Below are 25,440 nucleotides of genomic sequence, written 5' to 3'. Positions count from 1 at the left end.
TGGAATATTTGCATCAGCAGCTCTGAATACAGCATAAGTGGCCCTACTTACTTTCTCTAAATTCCTGTGTATGCCTTGGTGGTCAGGATAGATGTGTTTGGCCGGCACTCTAAGCTGTTTCAAAGAAAGCCTGAGCAGCAATGCATTAAAGCAGAATGCATGAAGACCTCACTCACCACCACCAGCCATCTGCCTTCCCCTCTTCCCAAGACTGACACCTAGTATAGTTGGTTTAGCTATTCTCAAACCAGCTTCTGAGTGTTGAAATCAGCTGTGATTTCGTTGGCCTTATTATGTGTGGGGCACAATAGTGGTGATACAGGAGATGACTCATGAGCAGTTAGGATGTTCTACACCCTGCAAGCAAAGCTAGCCATCTAACTTTCATGTGCAAATAATCCTGATTCAACACTGGAAGATCTTACTGACTGGGACAAATGGAATGGTACTGGAAGGGCCAGGAATGCTAAAACTGGAAAAGCCTGATCACTTTAGTCCTCTATTTACGTCTACTACCCACTGGTTAGATTGCTGCTTTTTAATTAGTCCTGGGCCTGAAAAAATCGGTTGTTTTTTGATTTGTTTTTTTTTAAATTTGTTTTCTTTGAATCCATCTAATTAGGTACCTATTTCTCAGAAGCTTTTTTATTTTATTGCAAAAGTAATTTCTTAGCTGTTTTTAACTTTAACAGTCAGAAGCTGGGAGGGGGTCAAGAAGAGTCAAGAAGTCAAGAAGCTGGGAGGGGGCACAGCCAAGATAGTTGATCCAAACTGGCCAAAGGGCTATTCCATACCATATGACATCATGCTCAGTATGTAAACTGGGGGAAGTTGGCCAGGGGGGAGCGATCGCTGCTTGGGGACTGGCTGGGCATCGGTCAGCGGGTGCTGAGCAATTGCATTGTGCATCACTTGTTTTGTACATTCTTTTTATTATTATTATTATTATTATTATTTTCTCTTCCTCTGCTGTTCTATTAAACTGTCTTTATCTCAACACACAAATTTTACATTTTTTTTCTGATTCTCTCTCCCATCCCACCGAGGGAGGGTGGGAGGGTGAGCGAGCGGCTGTGTGGTGCTTAGTTGCCGACTGGGGTTAAACCACAACAGTCTTTTTTGGCACCCAACATGGGGCTCAAATGGTTGAGATAACAACAGATCTGACCAGAGTGTGTTAAAACAAATGTGTTATGAACATTCATTATATTAGTTTAGTAGTCGCTGGTCACAATGTTGATTTACTTGCTCTCAGAGTTGTATTTGTTCTCAGAATTGTGTTATTGTCGTGGTTTAGCCCCAGCCAGGAACTAAGCACCACGCAGCCGCTCGCTCACTCCCCCCCGGTGGGATAGGGGAGAGAATTGGAAGAGCAAAAGTAAGAAAACTCGAGGGTTGAGATAAAGACAGTTTAATAGGGAAAGCAAAAGCCACGCACACAAGCAAAGCAAAGCAAGGAATTCATTCACCACTTCCCATGGGCAGGCAGGTGTTCAGCCATCTCCAGGAAAGCAGGGCTCCATCACGCGTAATGGTTACTTGGGAAAACAAACGCCATCACTCCAAATGTCCCCCCCTTCCTTCTTCTTCCCCAGCTTTATATACTGAGCATGACGTCATGTGGTATGGAATAGCCCTTTGGTCAGTTTGGATCAACTATCCTGGCTGTGTCCCCTCCCAGCTTCTTGTGCACCTGGCAGAGCACGGAAAGCTAAAAAGTCCTTGACTAGTGCAGCAACAACTAAAACATCTCTGTATTATCAACACTGTTTTCAGCACAAATCCAAAACATAGCCCCATACCAGCCACTATAAAGAAAATTAACCCTATCTCAGCTGAAACCAGGACAGTATCCACCCCTTATTCCATACCATTTACGTCATGCTCAGGTCCCACACTATCCAATACATTCTCATTACCCACCGTCACCCTTCCCATCCTTTGATATAATACACACATATCATTCCCTTAGTCTATGGACCACCCCTACAAAATATTTGTAAAATGTCCATAAATGTCCACAAAATGTCCACTGAGTTCATTTAGTCCATGACTTTGGGCTTCATCTCTTATGGTTGTTACTCAGGATAGGAGAGGTGGTGTGTTTCTTGGAGTTATTGGGCACCAAAGCCAGCTCAGGTCAGGTCACTGCTGCGCTTGCGCTGCTTCTTGTAAGGCTTCTCCTCCATTTGTTCAGGTGGTTCCAGCTGTAGTAATTCCAATAACATGCAACTCAAATCATGGGTTACAACAGTTTAAAGGTATATCCATTACAATGTCCACCCCTGGTCCCTTTGGACCAGGATATAGGGTTTAACATTGCAATGAACTCCTCCCCTTGCTCCTAGCCTGGCTAGCAACAAGGGGTTCCTGCTATAGTAATTCCCACAACATGCAACTAAAATCCTGGGATACAACAATTTAAAGGTATTTCCATTACAATCTCCACCCCTGCTCCCTTTGGACCAGACCATCAGGTTTAACATTGCAATGAAGTCCTCCCCTTGCCCCTGCTCCAGCTTGGACTTATCCACAGAATGTAGTCCCTTCAGAAGTAAACTTGCTCCAACATGGCCTCATGCACAACCCCTGATGCTTCAAGGTGTACCTACTGCAGCATGGATTTTATCCACAGCCACAGATGCTTCGAGGTGTACCTGCTGCAGCATGGACTTCATCCACAACCACAGATGCTTCGAGGTGCACCTTATCCAGCGTGACCTTATCCTTGGGCCACAATCCCTTCAGAGGTATACCTGCTGTGGCACAGACATAACCATGGCCACAGACATTTCAAGATATACCTGCTCTGGCATGGGCTAATCCATGGGCACAGACGCTTCAGGGTGTCCTGCTCCCACGTGGATTCATCCACAGGTCACAGTCCCATCGACTGGAGTTCACACTGGAGTTCCAGCCTGTCCAGTACAGCAGCACAGAAACAGCAGCGATGCCCTGGCCATCTGCCAGCCCAGGCGCAAGGCCATTGCTGTTATCAGAATGTTCCCAGGCACAGCACAGTAAGATGATCAGCAGTACAGCAGCACGGCAAGCAGTGAAAGCAAAAAGCATCCACTAACGAGCCCTAGACTCTAACATACAGTAAGGCAAGCAAGCCCCATGGCAAGCACAGAAGCCTGCCAATTAATAACTAAACAGCAATAACAGCTATAAATTCTATCTAGCACATTCCAATAAAATCTGTCATTATCTCAAACCCTTCGAGCCCCACGTTGGGCGCCAAAAAGGACTGTCGTGGTTTAGCCCCAGCCAGGAACTAAGCACCACACAGCCGATCGCTCACTCCCCCCCGGTGGGATGGGGGAGAGAACTGGAAGAGCAAAAGTAAGAAAACTCGAGGGTTAAGATAAAGACAGTTTAATAGGGAAAGCAAAAGCCACTCACACAAGCAAAGCAAAGCAAGGAATTCATTCACCACTTCCCATGGGCAGGCAGGTGTTCAGCCATCTCCAGGAAAGCAGGGCTCCATCACACGTAATGGTTACTTGGGAAGACAAACGCCATCACTCCAAATGTCCCTCCCCCTTCCTTCTTCTTCCCCAGCTTTATATACTGAGCATGACGTCATGTGGTATGGAATAGCCCTTTGGCCAGTTTGGATCAACTATCCTGGCTGTGTCCCCTCCCAGCTTCTTGTGCACCTGGCAGAGCATGGGAAGCTGAAAAGTCCTTGACTAGTGCAGCAACAACTAAAACATCTCTGTATTATCAACACTGTTTTCAGCACAAATCCAAAACATAGCCCCATACCAGCCACTATAAAGAAAATTAACTCTATCTCAGCTGAAACCAGGACAGTTATGTAACAGCTTACTTGCCGTATATGCTGTTTATTAGTATTTATGTGCTATTTATCACGTCTGGGAGGTGGATTAAGGTTATCGCTTTGCTGTACTGTGTAACACTGGCTTATGGTATGATAAAATTGTTGGTCGTGAGATCAGTCTGGTATTTGTACTCAGCATTGCCATCATCTCTGTACTTTGGGAGCCATCTATCGGAGATTATTAATAATTACACTTTTTACTTTTTCTCCTTTTAGAGCCATCCTATGGGGGATACACCTTCCTCCATCTTCCCCTTCTCCTTCAGGCTAGTTACAATAGCTCTTGAGAATTTTGAATATCCTTGGGATGTTCAAACAAGCATGGTCCTATTGCTATAGCTCCTGTGTGTGTGTGAGGTCTTGCTTAGGGTTAAACAACTGTTTACGAATACTGCAGCTACTCCAACCCTGGTGACAGGCACTGTGGCTACTCCAGCCCTGGCGACAGGCACTGGAGCTGAACCAGAGAACCAACCCGTGCCAGTATCAGTCGCCCCCATACACAAGAAGAAATCTTGGAGGCGAAAGTCAGCTCGTTTAGTAAGGGATGAAGAAGCTTCTCCTAAGAGGGAGCAGGAGGAAGAAGCATACTGCTCCGGCAGTGAGGAGGCAGACTACGCAAAAACAGGGCCGTCACGAGAACAGGAGGAGGAAGAGGAAGAATTCCCTGCTTCCCCCCAAGGAAGAACTCAGCGGAAGGGTTCCTCTACTTCCTCGGAGGGAAAGGAAGAACTCATGAAAGAGACAGTAACCACCCGATCCCTATCCCTGAGTGAGCTGCGAGGTATGCGAAAGGAGTTCAGCTGACATCCAGGTGAGCACATTGTCACCTGGCTGCTCCGATGCTGGGATAACAGGGCCAGTAGCCTGGAATTAGAGGGTAAGGAAGCCAAACAGCTGGGATCCCTTTCTAGGGAAGGGGGCATTGACAAAATGATTGGAAAAGGGGAACCAGCCCTCAGCCTCTGGAGGGGACTCCTGTCAGCTATGAAGGAAAGATATCCCTTCAAGGAAGATGTTGTATTTCGTCCCAGGAAATGGACCACCATGGAGAGAGGTATCCAGTACCTGAGGGAATTAGCTGTGCTGGAGGTGATTTATGATGACCTGGACAACGAGCAGTTATCTACAGATCCAGATGAAGTCTGGTGCACATGACCCATGTGGCGGAAGTTGGTATGGAGCACACCATGGTCATATGCCAACTCATTGGCAGTAATGACCTGGAAAGACGGAGAGGGACAAACGGTGGATGAATTGGCTGGCCAACTCTGGGAATACGAAGAAAGTATCTCTTCCTCCCTTGTCTCAGCGGTGGAGAAACTGTACCGGGAGTTCCAACGATTCAAAGAGGATATGTCCTACTCCCCACCTGTACGGACCAGCATCTCAGCTATTAGGAGTCAGCGTTCTTCAGCTCAAGAGAGAGAATGTAGAGGGTACATACCACGGGGCACCCTGTGGTTTTACTTGCGTGATCACGGAGAGGCCATGAGGAAGTGGGATGGAAAACCTACCTCGACCCTAGAGGCACGGGTACGTGAGTTGCAAGGAAAAACAATCAATCACCAAAGGGGGTTCTTCCAGGAAAATTGCTGCTCTGGTTCCCCCTGAGCAGTTCCCCAGACAGAGCAGAAGGGCTGATCTTACTCCTGATCTTAATGAAGGAGCTCCTGACTCGTATGTACAAGAAATGAGTAACAAATACTATGACCAGGACTAGAGGGGCCCTGCCTCCAGCCAGGTGGAGGAAAGGGACAACCGGGTTTACTGGACTGTGTGGATTCGATGGCCTGGCACATCAGACCCACAGGAGTAGAAGGCTCTAGTGGACACCGGTGCACAGTGCACCCTAATGCCATCAAGCTATACAGGGGCAGAACCCATCTGTATTTCTGGAGTGACTGGGGGATGCCAACAGTTGACTGTATTGGAGGCCAAAGGGAGCCTAACTGGGAATGAGTGGCAAAAGCACCCCATTGTGACTGGCCCAGAGGCTCCATGCATCCTTGGCATAGACTACCTCAGGAGAGGGTATGTCAAGGACTCAAAAGGGTACTGGTGGGCTTTTGGTATATCTGCCTTGGAGACGGAGGAAATTAAACAGCTGTCCACCTTGCCCGGTCTCTCGGAGGACCCTTCTGTTGTGGGGTTGCTGAGGGTCAAAGAACAACAGGTGCCAATTGCTACCACAACGGTGCACCGGCAGTAATATTGCACCAACCGAGACTCCCTGATTCCCATCCATAAGCTGATTCGTTGACTGGAGAGCCAAGGAGTGATCAGTAAGATTCGTTCACCCTTTAACAGTCCCATATGACCAGTGCAAAAGTGTAATGGAGAGTGGCGACTAACAGTAGACTATCGTGGCCTGAATGAAGTCACGCTGCCGCCGAGTGCTGCCGTGCTGGACATGCTGGAACTTCAATAGGAACTGGAGTCAAAAGCAGCCAAATGGTATGCTATAAATGATAACGCTAATGCGGTTTTCTCAATCCCTTTGGCAGCAGAGTGCAGGCCACAATTTGCTTTGACTTGGAGGGGCGTTCAGTACACTTGGAATCGATTGCCCCAGGGGTGGAAACACAGCCCTACCATTTGCCATGGACTGATGCAGACTGCACTGGAACAGGGTGAAGCTCCAGAACATCTGCAATCCATTGATGACATTACCGTGTGGGGCAACACAGCAGAAGAGGTTTCTGAGAAAGGGGAAAAAAACAGTCCAAATCCTGCTGAAAGCTGGTTTTGCCATAAAACAAAGGAAGGTCAAGGGACCTGCACAGGAGATCCAGTTTTTAGGAATAAAATGGCAAGACGGACGTCCTCAGATCCCAATGGATGTGATCAACAAAATAACAGCCATGTCTCCACCAACTAGCAAAAAGGAAACACAAGCTTTCTTAGGTGTTGTGGGTTTTTGGAGGATGCATATTCCCAATTACAGTCTGGTCGTAAGCCCTCTCTGTCAAGTGACCCAGAAGAAGAACGATTTCCAATGGGGCTCAGAGCAATGACAAGCCTTTGAACAAATTAAATGGGAGATAGTTCATGCAGTAGACCTTGGGCCAGTCCAGGCAGGGCAGGATATAAAAAATATGCTCTACACCGCAGCCAGGGAGAATGGCCCTACCTGGAGCCTCTGGCAGAAAGCACCAGGGGAGACTCAAGGTCAACCCCTAGGGTTTTGGAGTCGGGGATACAGAGGATCCGAGGCCTGGTATACTCCAACTGAAAAAGAGATATTGGCAGCATATGAAGTGGTGCGAGCTACTTCAGAAGTGGTTGGTACTGAAGCACAGCTCCTCCTGGCACCCCGGCTGCCGGTGCTGGGCTGGATGTTCAAAGGGAGGGTCCCCTCTACACATCATGCAACTGATGCTACATGGAGTAAGCATGTGGGAGTAAGTATGTGGGTCGCACTGATCACACGGGCTCGGATAGGAAACCCCCATTGCCCAGGAATCTTGGAAGTGATCATGGACTGGCCAGAAGGCAAAGATTTCGGAATATCACCAGAGGAGGAGGTGACGCGTGCTGAGGAGGCCCCACTGTACAATAAACTACCAGAAAATGAGAAGCAATATGCCCTGTTCACTGATGGGTCCTGTGGTCTTGTGGGAAAGCATCGGAGGTGGAAGGCTACTGTATGGAGTCCTATAGGACAAGTCACCAAAACCGTTGAAGGAGACAGTGAATCGAGCCAATTTGCAGAAGTAAAGGCCATCCAGCTGGCTTTAGACCTTGCTGAACGAGAAAAGTGGCCAGTGCTCTATCTCTATACTGACTCATGGATGGTGGCAAATGCCTTGTGGGGGTGGTTGCAGCAATGGAAGCAGAGGAACTGGCAGCACAGAGGTAAACCCATCTGGGCTGCAGCATTGTGGCAAGATATTGCTGCCTGGGTAGAGAACCTGGTTGTAAAAGTGCATCACATAGATGCTCATGTACCCAAGAGTCAGGCCACTGAGGAACATCAAAACAACCTGCAGGTGGATCAGGCTGCTAAGATTGAAGTGGCTCAGGTGGATCTGGACTGGCAACATAAGGGTGAATTAGTTATAGCTTGGTGGGCCCATGACCCCTCAGGCCATCAAGGAAGAGATGCAACATATAGATGGGCTCGTGATCGAGGGGTGGACTTGACCATGGACACTATTGCACAGGTTATCCATGAAAGTGAAACATGCGCTGCAATCAAACAAGCCAAGCAGCTAAAGCCTCTGTGGTATGGAGGAAATGTGGCGGAAATATAACTATGGGGAGGCCTGGCAGATCGATTATATCACACTCCCACAAAGCCGCCAAGGCAAGCACCATGTGCTTACAATGGTGGAAGCAACCACCGGATGGCTGGAAACATATCCTGTGCCCCATGCCACTGCCCGGAACACTATCCTGGGCCTTGAAAAGCAAGTCCTATGGTGACATGGCACCCCAGAAAGAATTGAGTCAGACAACGGGACTCATTTCTGAAACAACCTCATAGACACCTGGGCCAAAGAGCATGGCATTGAGTGGGTATATCACATCCCCTATCATGCACCAGTCTCTGGGAAAAATGAACGATACAATGAACTGTTAAAGACTACACTGCGAGCACTGGGTGGTGCGACATTCAAACATTGGGATGCACATTTAGCAAAGGCCACCTGGTTAGTCAACGCTAGGGGCTCTGCCAATCGAGCTGGCCCTGCCCAATGAAAACTCTTACATACTGTAGAAGGGGATAAAGTCCCTGTAGTGCACATAGAAAACTATGCTGGGGAAGACAGTCTGGGTTACTCCTGCCTCAGGCAAAGGCAAGCCCATTCATGGGATTGCTTTTGCTCAAGGACCTGGGTGCACTTGGTGGGTAATGCAGGAGGATGGGGAAGTCTGCTGTGTACCTCAAGGGGATTTGATTTTGGGTGAGAATAGCCAATGAACTGAATGGTATGATGTTAATTGCTATATAATACTGTATGTCATCACTTTTATGGTTGCTATATGCCATATCAAGGGTATTTCAGTGAGAATCACCCAGATTAATGAAGAATGAACTTGGATGAAACCGAGCTAAGTGCAGCAGTGATGGAACCAGAACTGGCTTCAGCCTGTAACAATCCAACCCCACACACCATCTCTTCTTCCCTGAAAGACTCTTATGAGAGATGGAGCCCAAAGTCATGGACTAAATGAACTCAATGGACATTTTAGAAGGATGGCCCATAGACTAAAGGAATGATATCTGTGTGTATATATCAAAAGACAGTAAAGGTCGTGGTGTTTAATTGGAATGTATTGGCAAGTGTAGGAGCTGGGCATGACGTAGATGGTATAGAATAAGGGCTGGATACTGTCCTGGTTTTGGCTGGGATAGAGTTAATTTTCTTCCTAGTAGCTGTTATAGTGCTGTGTTTTGAATTTAGGATGAGAATAATATTGATAACACACTGAAGTTTTAGTTGTTGCTAAGGAGTGCTTATACTATTCAAGCATTTTTTATCTTCCCATGCTCTACTGACTGAGCTAGCCGGGCTGTTGTGGTTTAACCCCAGTCGGCAACTAAGCAGCCAGCAACTGCTCGCTCACTCTCCTCCCCCCCCGCAGTGGGATGCATGAGAGAATCAGAAAAAAATGTAAAATCTGTGCATTGAGATAAAGACAGTTTAATAGAACAGCATAGGAAGATAAAATAATAATAATGATAATGCCAAAAGAATGTACAAAACAAGTGATGCACAAGGCAATTGCTCAGCACCCGCTGACCGATGCCTAGCCTGTCCCTGAGCAGCGATCACTCCCCCCTGTCCAATTTCCCCTAGTTTATATACTGAGCATGATGTCATATGGTATGGAATAGCCCTTTGGCCAGTTTGGATCAACTATCTTGGCTGTGCCCCCTCCCAGCTTCTTGTGCACCTGGCAGAGCATGGGAAGCTGAAAAGTCCTTGACTAGTGTAAGCACTGCTTAGCAACAACTAAAACATCAGTGTGTTATCAATATTATTCTCATCCTAAATCCCAGACACAGCACTATACCTGCTACTAGGAAGAAAATTAGGTCTATCCCAGCAGAAACCAGGATATTCTCTCACTTAATATTTTCTCCTCTCTGTATCTGTTGCTAGTCCTTCAGTTAATTTTCTCAAATGGCTTTGCCTTAGTAGTTCAGGGGACTTAAAATCTGATTCTTCTAGATACTTCTCAGTCTCAGTAAGTCCATCTTATGCTGTCCGTTGCACACATAGCTGATGGCTCAACGTTGGACACTTGCTTTCTAAGTTTGCCCTGGCTTTTGAGACTCTACAGGTGTATTTTATGTACTGGTTTAATTTTTTTTTGAAAACTAGTCTGCATATCCAGAGTCTCAGTTTCCCTTCTTCTTCCAAGACTGCAACTGTGAAGAATTTTTAAATGTGTAGTAGTGAGCAACCCGCACTGATGCATACAGTTTTCTATAAGTATGTTGGGCTTGATTATCTCCTGTAACATTCTGTTCATTAAAAATCTGTTTCAGATATTTTTTGTGCTGCGTAAGAAAAACAACCAAGTTACATTCCTGCATGTCTTCCATCATTCCATCATGCCATGGACCTGGTGGTTTGGAGTCAAATTTGCTGCAGGTAGTGGAGAGACAGTTTAATTTATACATATTTGCTGGTAGTAAAAGTTAACTATGCTAGCCAAAAATATTTGAAGAACAGAATTAAAAATCTTGCAGACATCAATGTTTTTAAATTTAGATGTCTGCATTATTTCATGGAACATCTGAGATCACCATACATAACAATTATTTAAGTGGGTGGGGACTACTAATTTTTCCAATTTGACAGCATTTTGTGTGATGTGGTTTCTCGTACGGGGAAGAAGGTGCAGAGGAGAGAGGTATATGTAAGCAAAGAGCATTATTACATGAAAAAGAGATATGACTGCAAAATCAGAAGTACTAGGGGAGGAGTATGAGGCAGATACTCTGTTGAAACTACTTCAAAGGCATTTGTCCCCCTGAAATATAAGAATTGAATTAGAGGGGAGGACTGTTCTCATTGTTCTTACCATCCTTTGTTTTGCCTGTTGAAAAAATTATTCAGGCTTTGTTGCAGTTTTTACTGGCCTTAGGTAGCATAATTGGGGCTTATTTACATCTAATACTTTGGCTTTCTCAAAACTACAGAGATATTTTCTGGACCTTATTTGTTACAGAAACTTATTTGAATTGTAATGAATTGAAAGTCTTTGTCCACTTCTAGCTTACCTTCACTTTCTCTTTTCCTGCTCTGTGTGTCTATGCATGCATCTTTCTATGCTATAGTATTAATGTGCAACACTAATAAATATAGCTTGCCATAAGAATAGCCTGGTAAGCATGGAGTGGTGAAATGCACAGTCATTTAGTAGTACATCTCTAAGAGGGTGTGAGATTTTTTAGGTGTTTCTACCAAGAAAGAGGGGGTTTTGTACATGTCCTTTCACTCATGTCCTCTGGCATGTTATTTTTTTCTCCCAGAAAATCAGTGACAAATTGATGAAGAGAACTGTTGCCTATTAAATCAGATCTGTTAGTGCCTGTTTTATGAATACAAAAATAAGCCCTGAAAGCAGTCCAGAAGATTTGTAGATGGGGTCTTTTGAATATGTTCTGTGTGCAGATTTTCCTAGTGTATAAAAGGATATACTTCTGTTGTATTTGTTGAGTTTCTGTTATTAGGAAGCTGGTGTCTTGATCATGTCTTTCTCAAATGTTGATGAGTAACTGGTATTTTAAATTAATGATGAAACTGTGAATAGTTTCTCAGCATACAGTTCAGTATGTTTATAGATTTGCAAAGAATCCCAGCAACTGACAGTCCCTTCTCTTCAACCTTGAAAAGTTTCCATTTATAGGTGATTAACTTTCTGCCTTTTATCTGGACATTGGATCAGTATACCAGATACAGGCTTCTGATTTTGCATCAGATTCAAATTTGCCATGTGATAATTTGACAAATACTTTCAGCAAAGTGTGAAAGATCTGTTTTGTCCTCTGCTCGTAATAATCTCTCATACTCATGAAGAGCTGTGTTTATTCCTACAACTCTATTGCTTATCTTTATACTAATCTTTCCAAATATTGATCTGTTTGATAACTTAAATTTTTTTCCAAGAATTTCAGTCCTGCTGATTATTATCTTGTATTCAGTTTCATCACTGTTTGTCCTTCCTTCTAAATAGTGGCACTGATCAAGTTTTCAACCTGTTTTTAAAAAACAACACATTTGTGAAAGGAGATGCTGATTTTTTTTTTTTTTCTGATCTGATGTAAACAGAGAACTGTAAGATGGTGCTTATGTATGGTGTTGCTTTTTGGAGCATATTTTTATACTGTTGTTTAGGTTGTTTTTTCTTTCTTTTTTTTTTTTCTCTGCTTTAACTATTTATTTTTTCTTTTGAATGTTCACTGTGCAAGCCAAAAGAAAATATGTATGTTTGAACTGTAAGAACACTTGAATTATTTTAAAAAATGCAAATAGCTAAGTTTCAAAGAAAGTTTGCAATCACAGCTGGAGGAGTTATGATCTATCAAGCTGGAAGACTAGTGTGAGCTACTAAAATCACAAAATAAGTTTTATTTTTAACTTGAATGATTCTTAATGGAAAATTGGCTTTTGGATACAAAAATATTCTCACTAAGTGTCTGTTTTTCATGACATTTTGTTTTCTTCCTGATGCTCAATATTTTCATGTTCATATTTCTCTTAATACTTTGCTGTATGCCACTTCTTGGATCATTTTTACCTATAATTTCTTGTGTTAATTAAAATAAAATTACTTTGAGCAGGATCATCTAACTCCATAGTTGATCCAATGGAAAAGGAAATATTTCCTTACTCGCTTTGTGAAATGTTCGTATCTTACCAGTTTCAGTCATGAGTTTGCCCCAAAGGGGGGATTACTTGGCCTTAAATTTCCTTTTCACTGTACGTATGCTTTTGAGATGGACTATGGATTTGTGAGACCCTCACTTAGGTCATGATTCTGAAAACTTACTGTCTGAAACTCTGATTCTTTCCCTGGAAATCTGGAAATCTCTGTTGGGGAGAGAATTATTACTTATCCTCCAGAGCTTTGCACATCATGGTGTCTAGAAAAGAGGTGTAAAACAGGAGGAATGCTGTTTCCACTAAATTCTCTGCACCTCCTTCGTGTATATGTTTTAATAATTAAAAAATAATAATTTAAAAAAATCAACCCAAAGAACAAAAACTTCCACTTAAACCTTTTACAGGTAATTAGATCAGCTAGGTTTTATTGATTTTTTTGGAAATGCTCAGATAAGCCTTTTCTAAGAAAGGAAACTGATGAGATACTTCAGAATTGGTGTCAACCCAATTCAGGTAAAATACTTTATATTTTGTGGTCTGGGGTTTTTCCCCCAACTCAAACCAAACTACTAGGACCTGAGGTGGCTTTTTAAGTGCTTGATGCAATAATACTACCATATTTTGTTTTTCTACAGGTGGTTTAGGAACGTTTCATGCTTTGCTGAACTGTATTGTCCATGTTGTCATGTACACTTATTATGGAATCTGTTCTTTGGGACCAGCCTATCATAAATATTTGTGGTGGAAAAAATACATGACAACTATACAACTTGTGAGTAATTTTCTGTTTGACTTAAACACCTCTCAGAAAGCTGATTAAGGCTAATGCAGACTTAATGCAATACATTTGTACTTTTAGTTATGTTCATGTATGTAGCTTACAGTTGGTACAAGTTTTATTTATGTTTTAACTGAGTAAAAGAAAAGTTGTGAGCTCCACTCAGTTATTTACTTAAATCTGCTGACTTCAGTGTTCACTATAATCACAGATTTAGACACATGAGCTTTTCAGTTATGCAGTATTTGGTAAATATATTTACAAAACTCATTTCCTGTATAAAAATTATTAGAATATAAGTTTACACCAAGAAAACATAATTAATTAATGTATAGAATACACATGTAAATAGCAATGAGCAAAGGGAAAAAGAAGTATTTCTCAAGAATTTCATGTCCATTCTTTCTTATAAATTGTTTGTGTTTAGAGAATTTACCTCTCCTTAATTCAGAGCATTAAAAAGTACTCTTGCAATAATTACATTACATGTTTTATCAGCATTAGATCACTTTCAAATGGTTACTGCTCTGGGTGCTTTCTTCATGCCCTACTTTTCTAATAGCTGAATTTTCAAAATTCAGCTTCTGTCTAAACAATTCGTTTGGCCTCAGCAAGGATGCTGATGGAGGAGGGAAAGGAGCAGGGAGAAGCAGCCATGGATGTAACTGCTTGCACCAGGTCTGGTGTTACTAGAATAGTTCATGTAACTATGTGTAACTCTGAATGATTTAGCTTGAATATTTATAACTTATTTAAAGTCTTTTTGTCTTGGTGGTGCTACCTGTGGATTAACTTGGAGTTCATGTGGAAAATTTTTTTTTTTTATATCCTCCATGAAATTGTTTTTTGGGACCTTGCGGACCTTTGTGTCACATGCTAGTGTGCGGGGGGTGGGTGGGAATTCATGTTCGCCAATCCTATAACGGTTGTCTTTTTGTTTTTCTGGCTAATTTTTTTAAAGGAGTCTCCCATTTGTCACTGGTCAAACACGTCTGCTTCCTTCTTTCTTCTCTGAACTGGCCAGTGCAGACTCCTTTTCTCCTAGTATGGGTTTCTCAATGCTGCTTGTGATTCAGTTTGTCCCAGGACTTCACTTTCTTTACTCTGTGAAAATGTTTTTCAGTGAAGTAACATTTTGGGAGAGGGGCTCTAAAGGTACATCTCTATACTTTTAAAAAGCCCCCCACTCCCAACTTTCTGTTTTTCTGTATGTGAGCTATGCTGAATCTTTTTAAACTTCTGTAGTAAGTTTGTGATTTATTTAAAAAGTATTTCTTTTCCTCATCTTTTTCCTCCAGGTCCAGTTTATTATGATTACAGGACATATAGGACAAATCTACATCATGGATGATTGTCCGTACCAGTATCCAATTTTCATGTTTATTATTTGGCTATATGGCTCTATGTTTTTAGTCTTGTTTCTCCACTTCTGGTACCATGCTTACACGAAGGGACAGCGACTACCAAAGATGGCAAGAAATGGGATTAGGAAAGATCAGTGAAACAAACTCTTGTCTAAAAAAAAAAAAAAAGCATATATGTCAAAGTGGAAACTTGTGCTACTTGACAATCAAGATATTTAGGTGCATGCACTACACTGCATATATTTTGTATGTTTTCTTCCAAAACAGAATTTGTATTTTTACTGTAAGTTATTTGGGATTCAGAATTTGGGGGGTGGGGGGAGCAGCGTGGATCTCTGATTTAAAAAAAAAAAAAGGTGGTTTTTTTTCAACAACTTGTTCATGTCTATCCCATAAGAAGTGAATGGATAGATGATCTCTGTCTAGAAGATGCATGAAAATAAAGATACTCATTGGGAAAATTAAAATGTGTATGACAAGTACTGAGTACTTTGAATACTGAGGAAAAAAATTACTTCACCTTAAATGTTATAAGTTCTTGAGACTGTCAGCTGCATTTTATTAAAAGAAAAAATCTTCAATAAATACTGTTTATAGAATCTAAAGCTTATTATTAATATAGTTAATACATAAATATTGTTATATGTGTTTACAAACTATATTACTTTAAATACTATATTACTTAAAGAAAGGAATGTATGTTAATCTGTCAAAGTATGGCATTTAATTTGAAGATCATAGATTTTTTTGATATATCGTCTTTTACTAAGATAACTTAATTCATTTCATGTAGGAAACTTCTACTCACTTGAACGTTATCCTAAATGTTGGAAACCTACTAATTTGAGGATTATCCAAACTGTCTTGTAGTGTAATGATCAAAACATCCTACTGATTTGTTCACCAAAGTATCCTAATATTATTCAATGTGTCTATGGATATATTTTGATATCGGTAGCCTAGGCTGTTGGGGGGGGGGGGGGAAATCTTGTGATTCAATAGCCAAAATCTTAGTTCTCAAATAACTTTTCAAGAAACATTTTTTAATTGAAGCCTAAATGTCACCTAGCATGACTGTACTGTGCTCTATTTTCTTCTATTTCCATTATCTATTGAAATACATGCCTAGAAAGATTTTCTGTTGGTTTTTTCATTATTATTATTGTTTGTTTTTAACAACTCAGGGTTAAAGTTTCTCCATTAATAGCACCAGTTACCTTGTCTCTGTTCTCCGGAACTAGGCAAAAAGATATGTGCCATTCTCTGAGCTACTGAGAGTGGGGCAGGCAGTGGTGACAGGGCATGACTCCAGTCCGTATAGAATCAACCTGTATGTTGTTTGCCATATTTAGGCAGATTGTTAGGTCACACATGTATGGAAACTAAAGGACCTAGCTATTTGTATGCAAGTTGCATTTGTACTGTATGAATTTATTAAGGAATTGGTGCATGCAACAGACCTGTAAATGAGGAGTTAGAGGTGTTTTAATGTTACCTTTAAAAGTACTGTTTTCTATTATGATTGCCACTAACAGAAAAGAAGCTTGAGATTTTTGCTTTGTGCTTGATCTGATCTGTGGGATTTTCAAGTACCCAAAACTTTGGGGCAGTTTTAATTGCATCCCTGTTGTACAATTCCAAGAAAGTAAGTTTTGTTACCTGGATACTTTTATGGGAATACTGACATTTATGGTGTATTGTTAATGCTGAAAGAATTTAAACTTTATCTTGGACATGAGTTGCAAATTATTTCTTATGAGATTACATACAAGTCATCTTTATAAAACAAATAAAAAATAATTTATATTTTAGCTTTTGACTATTTAATCCCTGTAGCTATCAAGTCATGACAGATTGAAATTAGATCCCAGAAAGGATTTGGATGGATTGAGATGTATATTGCAACCCCTAAAGTTTAGACACTTGATCCTGGAATCCTCAGTGCTGAGTTTCAGCTCTGTGGCAATGTATGTGGAGAGGTACTTTAGCACAGAATCCAAGACAGCCAGGATGATGATCAGGGGCCACACACAGTTTCAGTGGGAAATGCATTCACTGACTCTAAGTGTCAAATCCTGCCAGCCTCCGGCCTGTGTGCGTGCTCTTGGCTTCCAAAGCAGGGGAAGGGACCCAAGGATGGGGACCTATTGCTGTTTTTTTTTCAAACAGCTGGAAAGGATTTGCCTCTGATTTATTTTTAAAGCTTGAGTGGTGCCTATTTTGAATATAATAATTTATTAACTAAGTACTGATGAAAAAAGTGGGATAATTTGGTTCATTCAGGCCTCCTTGAGCCTGAAGGTTCGAACGTGTTTGGGAAATGCAGGCCTTTCGGGGAAAGGCTGTAATAGCTAGTCTGTAGTGTAAGATGGATGATGCTACTCTGCTTCTTCTGGAGGGAAGTAGGCATTACTCTTGCAGATGACTCCTATGCTGGTGGGGGAAGCCCTAGTTCTGGTCTCTAACTTTGCAATTATCCACCCTCCCTCCAAGCAATAAAAAAATGCATAAATATGCAGGGATCAGGCCCAGTTGGAAGTTTTATAGAAAGGAGGAGATACCATGCCTCCAGCTACATTTTAAAAGAAATTGATCCTACAGCTGAGTGTGAGGGGCCAGACACTTGTTTGTTCTTTTGGGACCTAGATCAGCAACTGATTCTTCAAGCTCACTTGGGCTTAAGTAGGAGCTGAGAGTATACACAGTCAAAACTGAGCAGCTCTGCACATGTGCAGGTGCTGAACTATAAGGAGCCAGGAAAAACCTCCAAGTCCAGCAGTTGTACAGTAGCCAACTGCCTCCAGAGTCAGTTTGAGATTAAGAGTTAATAAGCAGGAGCAGAAACTGGAGATGCTAATTATTCACTGGGCTGTCAGCAAGTTCCATTTCAGGTTCCTACTACATAATTTCTTGCACACTGGTTTAGTTTTCTGTAAGTTATGAAGCATTTGGAGAAAGAAAATGCATTGTTTCAGTGAGTTGTATGGGTATATTCTAAGAGGTTGCTGTCGCGGATGGAGTGAGCATGCACTTCACTCGTAAGAGAGAAGTAAAAATATAGTTTATTGATACAGAATAGGGAGTTAACAAAGTTCAATGCGACAGTGTTTTAACAAGATTCGATGGCAAGGTACACTTGATTATTTACTGCATAGAGGACAGGGTCAGACAAAACTGTCAGGGAGACCCTCCCGTTGAGTCATGAGGTTCGGGAAAAGATCCCCTTGCTTTCTAAACTCCTTCTCAGAGAGGAGTCTAGGTGCGGCTAGATCCAGTCCTAGTCCCAGACTTGGTCAACGGTTTATGTCTAAAGGATTATATATGCACAATCAATCCTTTATATCACTTAGCTAAGATTTCAAAGTTTAGCATGCTATTAGTCACTTACCGAGGATCTGTTGTGGCAAGGAATCTCTCAACCTCGAGGAGTAACCTTGAGAGGCGTCCCTGCTCAAGGGGAGATCCTGGCGTGCAGCCCGCTGCCGTGCAGGAGAGCTCAAAGGGCTCTTGGGCTGCTCACTATTTATGGGGATAAGATGATTGACTCATAGTCATATTTGCATGCCGACCACAGGTTTTAGTTTCTTCGGTGGGTGCATTGCACAATAGCCCTAGGCTATTGTGTTGTTATCTGTCTCCTGAATCCACTTTGAGCTGATGCAGCCATTGTGACCAGATGCATCCATTACAATCACCGCTGGTGGTTATCACCTAAGCAGGGTTGCAGGAGATAAAGGTCGGGGTGGGGAAAGTCACAGTTGCATATAGCGTAACTATCCTAATGACGCCTGTACAAAATGTTATTAAACCCATCCTGGTATACACAATATTGATCTGGACAGTTACATTTCTTTCCTACCTAAAAACTGTGCCTCTTACATGCTGAAGTGTAGCATACATTTGACGTATACTAGAAATAGGAGTGTGTTGGTTTCAGCTGAGATAGAGTTAATTTTCTTTATAGTAGCTAGTATGGGGCTATGTTTTTACTTTGTGCTGAAAACAGTGTTGATAACACAGGGATGTTTTAGTTGTTGCTAAGTAGTGCTTATACTAAATCAAGAACTTTTCAGCTTCCCATGCTCTGCCAGGTGCACAAGACGTTGGGAGGGGACACAGCTGGGACAGCTGACCCCAACTGACCAAAGGGCTATTCCATACCATATGATGTCATGCTCAGTATATAAACTGGGGGAAGAAGAAGGAAGGGGGGGACATTCGGAGTGATGATGTTTGTCTTCCCAAGTAACCATTACGCGTGATGGAGCCCTGCTTTCCTAGAGGTGGCTGAACACCTGCCTGCCGATGGGAAGTAGTGAATGAATTCCTTGTTTTGCTTTGCTTGTGTGCGCGGCTTTTGCTTTCCCTATTAAACTGTCTTTATCTCAATCCACGAGTTTTGTCACTTTTACTCTTCTGATTCTCTCCCCCATCCCATTGTGGGGGTGTAGTCAATCAGGAGCTGGTAGAAGGCCAGGACTTATGTGAAGCTGATAAGGGGATTCAGACCGGAATGTGGAATGTCTAATTAAAACTATTGTCCTTGGGAAGTGAAACACATCCTGGAGAAATATGCAAGCTAATTAAGATGTTTTGGGAACAATCTGAAGCTACTAGTCGAAGTGTGGTAAGAAGCACCCTCACTCGAACTGTCCTCATTATAATACTAAAAGTCACACCCCTTGAGCTGGAGACCCCGGCCCAAGCAGAGACCCCTGACCTTTGGGCACGCATAGAATATTAAAGTAATACTGTGGCTTTAAGAATAAGATGAGAAAATGTAGACCAATAGAAAACTGCTTTATTTAATTACTTATGCATATGTATAACTAGACTGTATAAATACTGTACCTGTATGAACGAGTTGGGGGGCTAGTTTTGTGGAGCTACCACCGAGCACCCGGTCTTGCGCAAAACTTGAAATAAACTGATATCTCAGCTCTGTGTGCGTATTGGGTGTTGCACACTGGGTAATGAACTCTGTTTGTGAGACAACATTTTGGCGACCCAGATGGGACTGCCATAAAGGCCTTGCCCGGATCATCTTGCTGTCCTGATGGGAAGTGGCGGTCCGAACAGATTCCAGCGCGCACCGACCTGTTGTTCGGGGACTCCCTTCGGCCTCCCTTCTGCGGACGGGCGGTGGCGACACAATGGTGCAACACAAATTTAACAAGATATCTTCAGGGGACTGCAGAGAAGGAAATCTCGGTGAGTGGGAAATCTGGTTCTGGGCTCTGCACAAGACGCATCAGGAAAGATACGCAGCAGTAGCATCTGGTTTATATTTTTCTGTACCGATCTGTTTAACGAAAGGAGATGTCCCTCATTCTGGTTTCTGTTTCAGTATCAGTTTCTGTTCTTAAATTGCTCTGCGTAAGATGCCCATAAAAGGACCACAGCAGGAGCTTATTTAGACTTCTGTACGTAGACGCTTTGGTTGCTGAGTACATGAAGTCCTGGTTAACAAAGTTTTTCCTAGGAAATAATATGGGTTTAAATCCCTCTACCGAGATACCTTCCTGCACTCCTTTAGGATGCATCCTGAAGAACTGGCAAAAGTTTGGAGGCGATCCCTAATTAAAGAAAAACTCCGTAAATATTGTAATCAGTGGTGGCCAATGTACAAATTAGGTGATGATGAAAAATGGCCTGAAAATGGAACTCTAAATTATAATACTGTGTTGCAATTGATGCTTTTCTGTAGGAGGATGGATAAATGGGATGAAGTACCATATGTTGATTTGTTCTTTACATTGCGAAATAATCATGAAATCAGAAAGAAATGTAAACTTGAATAGTGATCCTGATGGTTTATATGCTTTGGCAGAAAGCAGGTTAGGGAAAAATCAGAGATGTTGTTCTGCATGTGATATTGGGAAAGGATGTATCAGGGGAAATGAGGAACAAGAGGACGTTCAATTATTAGTACCAAGAACTAAGCAGGAGGAGTTAAACAATGAAATTGAGTCTGATGGAATACGGGAACAGTCCTCCCAGATGGACTCTTCACCAATCTCCAGAAGGACTCGAGCTCGTGCACCTGTGATACAGGCACCACTCTGACAGGCAATTGGAGTGGAAGGCTTACCGGTGTTTGTGCATGTACCATTTACTACTTCAGACCTTTTAAATTGGAAGCAATCAGTTGGATCCTATTGGGAAAACCCGGACAAAATGTATCAATTAGGGGATGCAATTATATGTAATCATAACCCTATGTGAGGAGACATGCAGACACTGTTAGGCACTCTTTTTACTCCAGAAGAAAGGCGATTGGTAATGGAAAAAGCCGAACAGGAAAATCAAAGGTGGAATGCCAACGATGATCCTGCTAGGTTCATGCCTAAAATGATCCTGAATGGGATCCCAATACCAGTGTAGGGAGGGCTATGATTAAACAATATCAACAATTGATTTTATATGGGATACAACATGGGGTCCCGAGACCTAAAAATTTAGCAAAATTGTATGATATTAAACAAGAAAATAATGAGAGCCCCTCAGCATTTGATGAGAGATTGTGGGAAACAGCTAGAAAGTGGACTGACTTGAACCCAGAGGAAGAGACTAATCAGAGAATGTTTAATATGCTGTTTATCGGACAATCTGCCCCGGATATAAGGAAAAAGCTACAAAAAGTGGATGGAGCAGGAGGAACGTCTATATCCCAACTGACAGAAATAGCTTACAAGGTGTATAATTATCAGGACGAAACAGAGAAAAAGGAGAAACAAAAGGAAAAATTAAAGGACAGGAAGCTGCAGGCTACATTACTGGCCACAGCAATTGCAGGGAATTCGGCAAAAGGCAGAGGAAGGGGTTAAGGATATTATCAAGGAAATGACAGAGGCAGAGGTAGGAGCCAGGGTTGGAACCCTAGGTCTATCCCTGTTGCAAGTCATCTGTTAGGATCAAATCAGTGTGCATACTGTAGGGAAGATGGACATTGGAAAAATGAATGCCCGAAGAGAAAGCCGATTACCCAAAAGGGGATCTACACGGGAGGCTGATCTAATTATGTTGGGAACCTCAGATTCGGATTGACGGGGACCAGGGGAGAATATTGAAGTTTCCCCAGCCGCCCTCCCTGGTTCCAGTTCAGCTGGGGAATGAAATTATAGATTTTCTGATAGACACGGGGGCCACCCATTCTGTAGTGACTAGCTGTAAGGGACCGTTAAGTAATATTTATATGCCTATTGTTGGGGTCACGGGAAAGTGAACTTTTAAATAATTTCTGAAACCGATGGAATGTAAGATTGGAGGTAAAGTAGTATCTCATGAGTTTCTCTATATGCCAGAGTGCCCCATTCCTCTTCTAGGACATGATTTACTTTGCAAATTAAGAGCACAAATAACCTTTTCTGACAGATCAACTTATTGGTATTGGTAGATACCTTTTCTGGATGGCCGGAAGCTTTCCCATGTTGAACCAACAAAGCTAGAGAGGTAGTCAGAGTACTGTTGAAAGAAATAATCCCTAGATTCGGTATCCCTGAAGGAATGGCCTCAGATAATGGGCCCCATTTTATTGCTAAAATCGTACAAGAGGTTGCCAAGTTTTTACAATTTGATGGGAATCTACATACTCCTTGGAGTCCGCAATCCAGTGGGAAAGTAGAGCAAGATGAACCAAACTTTAAAGAGACAAATTTCGAAATTATGCCAGGAAACTCAAATTAAATGGATAGAAGTTCTACCTATAGCATTGCTAAGAATCAGGATTACCCCTAGAGTTAGGGAAGGGGTTAGTCCTTTTGAATTTCTGTATGGTAAACCGTATCCTGTGAATAAATTAACAGGAAGGAGTGATCAAATGCATGTCAGTGGAGACCAGATACTGACTGAATATCTGCTGTCATTGAGGCGTACTTTGTCTTTCCTTCACAGGTACCTGCATGAGAGAACACCTGTTCCACTAGACACTCCAGTACATACCTTTCAACCAGGAGACCAAGTCTACATCCGAACCTGGAAAGATGAACCTTTGAAAGAACATTGGAAGGGACCATATTTGGTGTTACTAATTACCCCCACAGCTATTAAAGTAAAAGGAAGAGATTCCTGGATTCACTACACGCAAGTGAAAACCTCCCCTCCGGAAGAGTGGACATCGAGAGAAAGAGCACTGTTGAAATTGAAGCTGACTTGGAAATAGATGAACTGCACTTGGATTCAGATAGAATCCATAGCCCATATAGATTGTGTTCAAAGGCAATTACTTCTGTATTTTCTTGTATTATTGGGAACACTAATATTGTTAACATATTTTTGTAAATATACTGAATTCTTTCAAGTGGAAAGTGAAAGAAATAGAGAAAATGATATCCCTCTTTTGCCTAATAATACTTCTACATGCCACCAAAGGGAACCAAGAAAGTTATCCAAATCCATGGAATTCTAACGTCCACCTGGGATTAATAGAGAAAACTATGAGAATTGCAAATAAAACTAACTGATGGGTATGTACTCACTTCCCAGAACATGCAGAAAAAGGGATTCCAGCAAACATTTATTGGCAAAATTTGTGGAAGGATACCTCTTTTAATGTTAGTCAGGATAGTCAACAACAGGAATGGGAAATTGGAATCCCAAGTGTAACACAAAATTATTGTAAATGTGTGCAGAGATGCTCCCCTCCAAAAGGAATAGGTAGATTTGATTGCTATAACAACACCATTAAGGTGGGAAACTATCCTGGATGTAATAAAATCATAAATTGGGGAGGAAATTTCCGATCTATTTGGCCAGTTCCGGAAGGGTTGGTATTGGCTTTGTGGGAGGAAAGCTAGAAAAGTTTTGCCTAGAAACTGGGAAGGAAGATGTACTTTAGGAGCTTTAGTCCCAAATATTACTGTGGTGAATAAATTAGGCTCCAGATTATGGTTGAGAACCTTTATGCGAAGACATAAAAGAACTCATAATCCACTAACAGATAGATCAACTTCCTTCCATTCATTCGCTTGATGGTTTTTACCATGGCTGGGAGTGAGCAAATTAGAAAAGGCTATAGTAAATATTTCAGCAATAATAGAAAGGATCAGAAATGAAATGGTGGATGCAATTTCTGCTGTACAGCAAGAAATAAAACAACTAGCAGATATCACTATGCAAAATAGGATGGCTTTAGACATGCTCCTGACTTCACAAGGAGGAATCTGTACAATGTTAAACACTAGTTGTTGTGTTTATGTTGACCAGAGTGGACGAGTCTTGACTGATCTAAATGAAATTTGGAAACAAACTAAAATTTTACATGAAATTCAAAAGGATGATACTTCCTTAGGATTTGAAGAGACCTGGAGATGGCTGACCTCTTGGTTCCCTGACTTGAGACCACAAGTAAAGAGGTTGTTGAGCATAATACTTATTGGATTAAGCATCTTTGTATGTCTATATGTGTGACTACAATGCACCAGCAGATGTTGCTTAGCATTCGCTAAACAACCTGAGGAGAAAGTGAGACTTATCTAAAAGTCTCAGGATGGCAGAGACAGGAACCATCTTAGTTGCAGAATGAGCCGAAAAAGGATAGAAGCTACTAAAAGGAGGAAATCTCCCACAACAGAGTGAGCATCATGGGGAAAAGAGACAGATGCCTAGTGAGCAAGTGATAGCAACAGACTGGGAGACAAGATTAAGCAAACAGGAAAGGGTCTGTTGTGGGCAAGAAAAGTTGCAGATGATAATTCTCAGCTAATATTTTATGGAAAGTTTTACATTCCTGATGTAGGGATGAGCACTCTTTCCCTCCACACAGGAACAAGGAAATTCATTCTAACAGAATTCTGTACAAGCCTCATCCCTCAGAAGAGAGGGATATCTAGTCTACCTGGCTAGAAAAGGCAAATGAATCTTTGCCAACAGGCTAGCAAATTTGGTGAAGCGAGCTTTAAACTGACAAGCCTAGGGGATGGGGTCCATAGTGGTGACACCTGTGAAGTTGAAAGCAACAGGGTAAAAAGCCAAGCCAGCCAGAGCATCAGTGAATGCTCCTTAGCCATCTCAGCGTGGGTAGGGGATGGAGATCCATGCGGCAGCAAAAATGCAAGGGTTGTTGATGTGTTAAAAACCATAGAAGCGCCTGAGAACGGTCACGTAGGAATTAGGGATTCTCCCACAAAAAAGGTGGCAGGATTAACAGCCCAACTGAAGTGGATCTACACCAATGCACGCGGCATAGGCAACAAACAGGAGGAGCTGGAAGCCATTGTGCAGCAGGAAAACTATGATATAGTTGCCATCATGGAAACATGGTGGGATGACTCACACAACTGGAGTGCTGCAATGCATGGCTATAAACTCTTCAGAAGGGATAGGCAAGGTGGTGGGGTAGCCCTGTATGTTAGGGAGTGTTTTGATTGTGTAGAGCTTGATGATGGTGATGAAAGGGTCAGTGTTTATGGGTAAGAATCAGGGGAAAGGTCAACAAGGTAGATATCATGGTGGGAGTCTGTTACAGATCACCCAACCAGGATGAAGAGGCAGATGAACTATTCTATAAGCAGCTGGGAGAAGCCTCACGATCGCTAGCCCTTTTTCTCATGGGGGACTTCAACTTACCAGATGTCTGCTGGAAACACAATCCAGTGGAGAGGAAAC

The 25,440-nt window shown here is 42.2% G+C and overlaps 1 protein-coding gene across 2 annotated transcripts in view; it reads left to right on the top strand.

Moving 5' to 3' along the window:
- ELOVL7 (ELOVL fatty acid elongase 7) overlaps positions 1-16,596 on the top strand; it is a 55,165-nt gene extending 38,569 nt beyond the window's left edge. For both annotated transcript variants that reach the window (XM_072859035.1, XM_072859036.1), the window contains 3 exons: positions 10,350-10,455; positions 13,329-13,465; positions 14,770-16,596. In XM_072859035.1, coding sequence (XP_072715136.1) covers positions 10,350-10,455; positions 13,329-13,465; positions 14,770-14,973 — 447 coding nt within the window. In that variant the 3' untranslated portion in view covers positions 14,974-16,596. The remainder of the gene's footprint in view (positions 1-10,349; positions 10,456-13,328; positions 13,466-14,769) is intronic.
- The last annotated feature ends 8,844 nt before the right edge of the window (positions 16,597-25,440 follow it).

Source organism: Ciconia boyciana, chromosome 4, assembly GCF_034638445.1.
Source record: "Ciconia boyciana chromosome 4, ASM3463844v1, whole genome shotgun sequence".
Classification (NCBI taxonomy): domain Eukaryota; kingdom Metazoa; phylum Chordata; class Aves; order Ciconiiformes; family Ciconiidae; genus Ciconia; species Ciconia boyciana.
This window is presented reverse-complemented; position numbering and strand designations above follow the sequence as displayed.